The sequence below is a fragment of the Solanum stenotomum genome, chromosome 12, assembly GCF_019186545.1.
Source record: "Solanum stenotomum isolate F172 chromosome 12, ASM1918654v1, whole genome shotgun sequence".
NCBI classification, from domain to species: domain Eukaryota; kingdom Viridiplantae; phylum Streptophyta; class Magnoliopsida; order Solanales; family Solanaceae; genus Solanum; species Solanum stenotomum.
In genome coordinates, this window is record NC_064293.1 from 19,425,439 (window position 1) to 19,433,164 (window position 7,726).

The following is a 7,726-nucleotide window of genomic DNA, read 5'->3' on the forward strand; positions in this document are numbered from 1 at the left end:
TTTTTAAAGCATTAAATTTAATAAGAATTAAAAAATAAAATAATAATATTATCACTATTATTTATTATTGTGTCAAGACAATTATTATTCGACATATGGAGTAATTGGGACATGCAACATGTAAGTAGGGACATCTGACTCAAAAATACTTACCAAGTCAAACTAAGTAGCACTAGTACAAAACTTTAATGCACCCGAATCCTCCTAACTACACAAGCTCTCGTTAATATGTAGTCCTGAAATTATATTTAATTACCTATGTAATTTTTCTTAATATTTGACATTTAAATACCAATCTCTTTCTACTTTGTAAACTCACAATTAGATTCAGTCACTACTGCTTTGACCATAATCTTATACGTTCGTAAATTTACGGTGAAATCAGAAATTTCATAAATTTTAATTCTACTCTTTTATGGTAAGTGCAGGGGCGGAGTTACAGTCAATTACATCATATAGAGTGGTCAAATATTGAATTTAAGGGATAAATAATTAATGTTGAACAATTTTGATATAAACTCTTTTGTGGTGCAATGGTTAAGCGTGTTCATTTCCATCCTAGATGTGTGGGTTCAAATCACACAATACTGGCACACAATATTTTTAGTTTTATTTTGAGAGCAGAATACAACCTCACACACCATTGTACATATGTTAACAACTTTAAACCTAAAGCTAAAATAAATACATGCACTTGTTTTATCAATATTTCACTTTAAAAACAATAATCATATATCTTTATCATATAAAATCAATGCATCAAAAAGAAAGAAAAAAAACTCAATTATATATATTTGATATTGACAAATATTGAGATCGTTCATGATAGAATCTCTAGATTAAACAAATAATATTCAACTCACTTATTTTTTTAAAAAAATTCTTGAAATAAATTTTTGGCTTTAAGTGAATTGTTAAAGTGGTAACACATTTTCAATGATAACCTCGCCGACGGCATCTATTTGACCCTTTATCAATACTCTCAATAATATTCTCTCACCCTATTTCTCTCTCATCTGATTGATGTTTCTTAGCACCAAAATTTCTGTAGCAGAAACTACCCCTCCCCACCCACCTACAGACTACAGTAGTCAATAGTCATGGCTGTAGAGCTCATGATGAATTACATAAACACACCTAGTAATACTAACAATAGCTTCACAAGAAATTTAGAAGAAAAGGCAGTTATACAAGAAGCTGCCTCTGGGGTTGAGAGCGTTGAAAAACTCATCAAATTATTATCACAGAAGCAAAAACAGGGGAATTTTACTTGTTTCCTAAATGAAGAAAAATCATCCCCCATGGAGATTGAAATAGTGGCGGATGCCGCTGTTACAAAGTTTAAGAAAGTAATTTCTCTTTTGGGTGGATCAAGAACTGGATATGCTCGATTCAGAAGAGCACCAATTGCTTCTCCTCTTCCTACAGATCATTTCAAGAAAGATTATGCTGATAGCAAAGTTTATTGTCCTACTTCAATTCAACAACTCCCTCCAATTGCCTATGATAATAAAGTTGAAAAACAGGAATCAGTTACAAATACGATTAATTTTTCGTATGCTCCTGAAATTTGTCGCTCAAATTCTTTCAATATCTCAACGATAACAGGGGAAACAGAGAGAAAATATATTTCTTCAGTTGTTGAACCTCCCTTGTCTTCTTCATTTAAAATTAGAAAGTGTACTTCGTCCGAGAATGGACTCTCCGGCATGTGCAGTGGCTCCTCCGGTCGATGCCATTGCTCAAAGAGAAGGTATAAAAATTCAATCTTTATTCTACTTAATTGTAATTTACGTATTTATTTCAGCTGTGTGTAATTATTTTGTTGATCAATCTTAACAGGAAATTAAGGCTTAAAAGAGTAGTTAGAGTTCCAGCAATAAGCATGAAGTTGTCAGACATCCCACCTGATGATTATTCATGGAGGAAATATGGTCAAAAGCCAATTAAAGGATCTCCACATCCAAGGTACATGAACAAATCCATGAATTCTTTTATTAGTTATTCCATATTATATGTATATAAATAAACTCTCTCATTACTTAAATATATATATGTTAGCTATAGAGAAAAGAAAAACAAGTGAAAAAAAACTAAACAATAGTGGTATAACTTATGAGGATTATTTTTTCTCATATTTTTAACCAAATAATGTATTTAAGTTGTGAAAGTTTTAATCCATGAATAAATCTTTTCTAACCAGCAATCAAACGACTTGTAAGTAACTTGATTATTTATATGAGCCGTGCATTTAAATTAAACATTTTTGCTTTGTACTTCCAAAAAAATGTTTTTTGCAAAATTTAGAACTAAACATTATTGTTTGTTGGTAAATAATTGCAGGGCATATTACAAATGTAGTAGTGTGAGAGGGTGTCCAGCACGTAAACATGTAGAAAGAGCTTTAGATGAACCAACAATGCTTATGGTCACGTACGAAGGAGAGCATAACCATTCCCTTTCTATTGCAGAAACAAGTTGTGTCATTTTAGAGTCTGATCAATTTGTGGGCAATATCATTGTAAACTAGTTGAGTTATCAAGTTTTATCTCAAAGTATATTCATCTTAAGAATATATAGGTTCAGAATAAGTATTTTAAATAGCATTTGTATTAACATGTACATTCTATATTGACAACGTTTTTCTGAAAGTTTTTATGGTTATTGTACTGAGGTATTATTATATTGTTATCTATAATATTGAACGTGTAGATTTTATTTAACTGTTATAAGCAAATATGCAAAATTAGAAAGACTATGAATTCAAAAAGAATTATTGATTTTACTAACGAGTAGAGAAAAGAAAAAAATAAGATTTTGGTATGGAATTTATTGCAAAAAGTGTTGGTTGTGTGGTAGACTAGTAGTCGAGAAAAGTAGAAAACAAAAATTGTTCGTGTGGAAGGGACCCAAGTGAAAATTGATGTTTTGGTGCACAAGTCAAAATAAGAAGATGGGAGTTATTAAAAGGTTCAATTTTCAAAGGATGCATGAGGGACCAACATTAACCCTCTCTTTGTCTGCTGCCTCTCTTTTTCTCTGCTTAACGTCAAACCTACTCATCATACTGCTAACCATAGAATTCAAGATTAGGGATAAGATTAAGAGTTATGGGCTAATTTAAAATATACTCTCTCCGTTTTTTTATATGTCATTCTTTCCCATAAATAGTTGGACCATAATACTTGTTATTTTATAAAATCAATGCATAAATTATCATATTCTTCCTATTATACCCTTGATAGAATAGTTAATTAGTCTTAAAAATACATACTTTGACCAACCTAGGAAAATTAATAAATAATTAATATTTATTGGGGTACTGCATACATTGATTAATTACTCTCTACATTCACTATTCTATAAATCTGATTTTGAAAATAAACTCAAATATTTAAATAGTCATCCACATGCATTTTAATTTTTGAAATCTAGCATATTCATCATTTATTGAAAAGTTGACTTAAACAATATTAAATAAAGATACAAGGGTAAAATTACTTAATTTCTTAATGCAACTGCAATCTAAAATAATGACATATAAAAAGGAACGAAGGAAGTATATTATATGGATTAAATTATTAATTCTTTTACTTTTATTGAACCCAATAACATTAGGAAAAATTACCTAAATACACAACTTTTTTATTATATTCTCTTAAATTACCATTTGAAAAAATTACAAAAATCCCTACTTTCTCCTATTATCGGATGCATCACTTTATGCGATGTATCGGTCGGATACATCACTTTACGCGGTGTATTGAGATGTATGCGATGTATCGGGACGTGGAGTGATGTATCTGAAATCGATATGTGATGTATCAGGACTTTGAGCAATATATCTAAAATTGGGATGCAATGTATCAAGACGATTTAGGATATATTCGGATTCCACCAAATTTAAGAAATTTTTATAATTTCAAAAAAATAAAAACAAAATATAATTAGCTCTTAACACTATATAATTTGTACAAAATTTCCATAACATTAAGCTACCCCCCCCCCCCCCCCCCTTCCTAGATATAGATGGCAGGCAGATGAAGTTGTGCAATTGCAGAACGAGTTCAACCCTAATTAATTCGAAAGGATTTAAGTTCGCTCCGTTCGGTCCCATAGAGAATTTTTCATGAACCAAATTCTCATTTCGGAAAAGAGTCATTATTTGTCCTTGTAATTTTATAAATAAGTTATATTTTCATTTTAATTCAACTTAACGATCGTATACTCTTGTACAAAAATAATATTTATATTTACCCTAGTGCATTAAATTTAGAAAAAATTACAAAAATCTCACATTTTAGTTTACTTATTACCATTATCCCCTATAAGTTTTACAAATCCCTCATTTTCGCGCATCAGATTAGTGTATCTCGCGCATCAGATTAGTGTATCTTGCGCATCAGATTAGTGTATCATGTATAAAATGTACATCAGATTAGTATAAAATGTAATGTATCTTACTTAACGATTAATGTATCTCGCGCATCAGATTAATGTATCAGTGCTTATATTATTGTATATGTTTGAGGGATTTCTGTAATTATAAACTTTAAGGGATAAATTGTAATTTTACCTTAAAAGTATGTGATTTCTGTAATTTGCCCTTAAATTTATGTGTCCCGACATAATTTTCCTATGTGGTGCGTGCCTACATGACATTTTTTTCTCCAATTAAATCTACTGGTCTATTTAAACTCTTTTAACTCGTCCACACCACTAATAAATTAAAGAGCAACTTTCACATATAACAAACACAAAAATTATATTTGTATGCTATAGATATAGTTTGCATAATTGCGTTTTATAGCAAATTTTATGTTTGCTATGACTATTTTGTTATACATATATACAAAAGAAGCTATGGCTATTTCGCTATACATATATACAAAAAAAGCAATTGTATAATCTGTTTCGTTTTACATATAAAAAAGAATCAATTGTATAATCTGTGTTTGTATAAAGTGAGAAAGAGAGAAAGACAAAAGAAAACTGGATAGGGGAAGATCGTATTTGTATAATCATAAGTGTATAGGGCGAAAATATATGCATTTGTATTTGTATATACAATTTTCTCTCGCTTTATACAAACACAAACGCAGTATACATTTGTGTTTGTATAAAGTGAGATAGGCGAGTGAGAGTGACGAGCGAGATTTGGGAGAGTGGCCAGCGAGATTTGGGAGAGGGGAGAGAGGGGAACGAAAATATATGTATATATACAATTTTCTCTCACTTTATACAAACACAAATGCATTTTATACATTTGTGTTTGTATAAAAAGCGAGAGAGGCGAGCGAGACTGCCAGCGAGAACGAGAGTGGCGAGCGAGATTCCACCAGGGAGTGAGGCGAAATAGCAACAATTTGATATGGGGTACAATTAAATCAAACTATGTTTATAGCATTTAATTTGAATTAATAATTTGCTATTATATACAATTTTTCCTAAATTAAAACTCAAAAACTTTATCGATCGATGTCACCTCTCAAATCTTATTTAAATTAAAATCCAAGTTCTGTTTAAGTTCCCCTTTTTTGAATGGTCAAATATGCAAATCCCGTAAGAACAAAGCCCATTAGCCATTTTAGTACCTTAACAGTTCAGACAATTGGACCCTCAACAATGGACCTAAGCCTGACCTACGTTATGTTTTCTATTTTTTTTTTCTTTCTAAAGCCTTTTATGAGGAAATTTACGAGCATGTCCATGTCACAAATAAAATGGAAAATTTATAGAAATTTCACTAGTTTATGAGTTAATTATTTAGATATACTTTGGTTTGTAATATTACGAATCTTATTAGACTTTAGTGAGTCCAGATACTTTCAGAAACATGCATCTCGAGATTCATGGAGTTAAAATTAAGTGTAATATATTCTAAATACACCGTATCCAAGTGAATTCGCATGTATATGAGATACATAATAAATCTCCCTCACCTCCCTCCCATCTCACGTGCCACTCTCTATGTATATGACATCTCAGATACATGTGAATCATACCATATACATACATATATATCTAGTGTGTATCTATCATGATATGAATGTATCTGGGATACATGACTATCCTGTTCGCCTATCTCTCTATTTTAATATATCTGGTAACAAAAGTACATGTATCTAGGTGTATCTTTCTTAATATATGATAGAAAACTCTTAATTAGTAGTAAGATATACGTAATTATTTGAAAATATAGATAGAATAGTATATAAGTAACATGGATGTATGCCTAATAAGGTAATTTCTCCAATAAAAATTACCCATAATATTCAAATATTATGCCCCATACTCATTTAAGAAAAGATATGTATAAGATTCTCAGCAAATATATATACGTTGTATACCTTCGAGTTATTATAAATTCACATATAATGTATTTTAATAGAGTAAATTTTAGGTTTAGCAAACATAAAAATTATATTTGTATGTTATAGTTATAGTTTGTATAATTGCGCTTCATAGGAAACTTTATGTTTGTTATGACTATTAATATGTATATTTCGATATACATATACAAAAGAATCAATTGTATAACTGTTTCGGTATACATATACAAAAGAATCAATTGTATAATATGTGTTTGTATAAAGCGAGAAAGAGAGAAAGACAAGAAAACTAGTCAGGGGATGATCTGTATTTGTATAATTATAAGTGTATAGGACGAAAATATACGTATTTATATTTGTATATACAATTTTCTCTCGCTTTATACAAACACAAACTCAATTTATACATTTGTGTTTGTATAAAGTGAGAGAGGCGAGTGAGAGTGATGAGCGAGATATGGGAGAGTGGCGACTGAGATTCTCTGGGGAGAGAGGCGAACGAAAAGATATGTATATCTACAATTTTCTCTCGCTTTATACAAACACAAACGCATTTTATACATTTGTGTTTGTATAAAGTGAGAGCAGCGAGGGAGAGACTGCCCAATGAGAAATCGAGAGTGGCGAGTGAAAAATTCAGGGAGAGAGGCGAATGGCAACTGTTTGCTACGTGTTACAATTAAATCAAACTGTGGTTATAGCATTTAATTTAAATGAATAGTTTGTTATTTTATATAATTTTCCTATTTTAATACTTCCATATAATATATAATTTGATTCAAATACTATATTACTATTTTATATCGATCTATACAACAAATAAAATTGTGTTGTATAATTTTTAAGGGGCAAATTATATATATATATATATATATAAAACTGTAAATTTTTACCCCACGTCCTGAGTAATCATGTAAACGCTCCAAGAAATATTTATTACGTAATCGATGATCAAAGAGAGATTGAGAAAGAAGAAGGAAGACAAAATTTAAGAAGCATTTTCTTGGATAATATTTCTCTCGGCATGCGATAGTTAATTTTATGGGTTCAATTTTTAAGATCAATTTAAATTTACTATTTGTTGTAATTTTAGTTTAGTTTTTTATTAGTATTATTTATGTTCCACGTTAAAAGTATTGTATTTAAAAAAAAATAAAATTGGACGAGCAAGTGTATGGGATGAAATTTAGAGTCGGAAGGCCATCTCAAGGCTTTTTAAGCAACTAAGGGGTCGTTTGGTACAAAAATTAATAACACGGGAATTAGTAATGCAGAGATTAATAGTGCAGAGATTAGTATTGCAGGATTAGTAATGCATGGTTTATTTTTATCAAGTTTTTGGTTCATTGTTTCAAACTTCATTTTGTGTTTGGATTAAAACTGTTTAAAAAAAT

The 7,726-nt window shown here is 30.1% G+C and overlaps 1 protein-coding gene across 1 annotated transcript; it reads left to right on the forward strand.

The window, feature by feature from the left end:
* The first annotated feature begins 994 nt into the window (after positions 1 to 994).
* Positions 995 to 2,651, forward strand: LOC125848291 (probable WRKY transcription factor 7). The gene is made up of 3 exons (XM_049528138.1): positions 995 to 1,753; positions 1,843 to 1,968; positions 2,344 to 2,651. Exons 1-3 carry the CDS (start codon positions 1,101 to 1,103, stop codon positions 2,528 to 2,530), a joined length of 966 nt encoding a protein of 321 aa, XP_049384095.1. The 5' UTR covers positions 995 to 1,100; the 3' UTR covers positions 2,531 to 2,651.
* The last annotated feature ends 5,075 nt before the right edge of the window (positions 2,652 to 7,726 follow it).

What these genes read in the sequence shown, in the direction of transcription:
- LOC125848291 (XM_049528138.1), top strand. Translation starts at nt 1,101, where the DNA reads ATGGCTGTAGAGCTCATGATGAATTACATAAACACACCTAGTAATACT. An exon ending in TGCCATTGCTCAAAGAGAAG is followed by an intron (nt 1,754 to 1,842) that starts GTATAAAAATTC and finishes CAATCTTAACAG; the next exon opens with GAAATTAAGGCTTAAAAGAG. An exon ending in AAAGGATCTCCACATCCAAG is followed by an intron (nt 1,969 to 2,343) that starts GTACATGAACAA and finishes AAATAATTGCAG; the next exon opens with GGCATATTACAAATGTAGTA.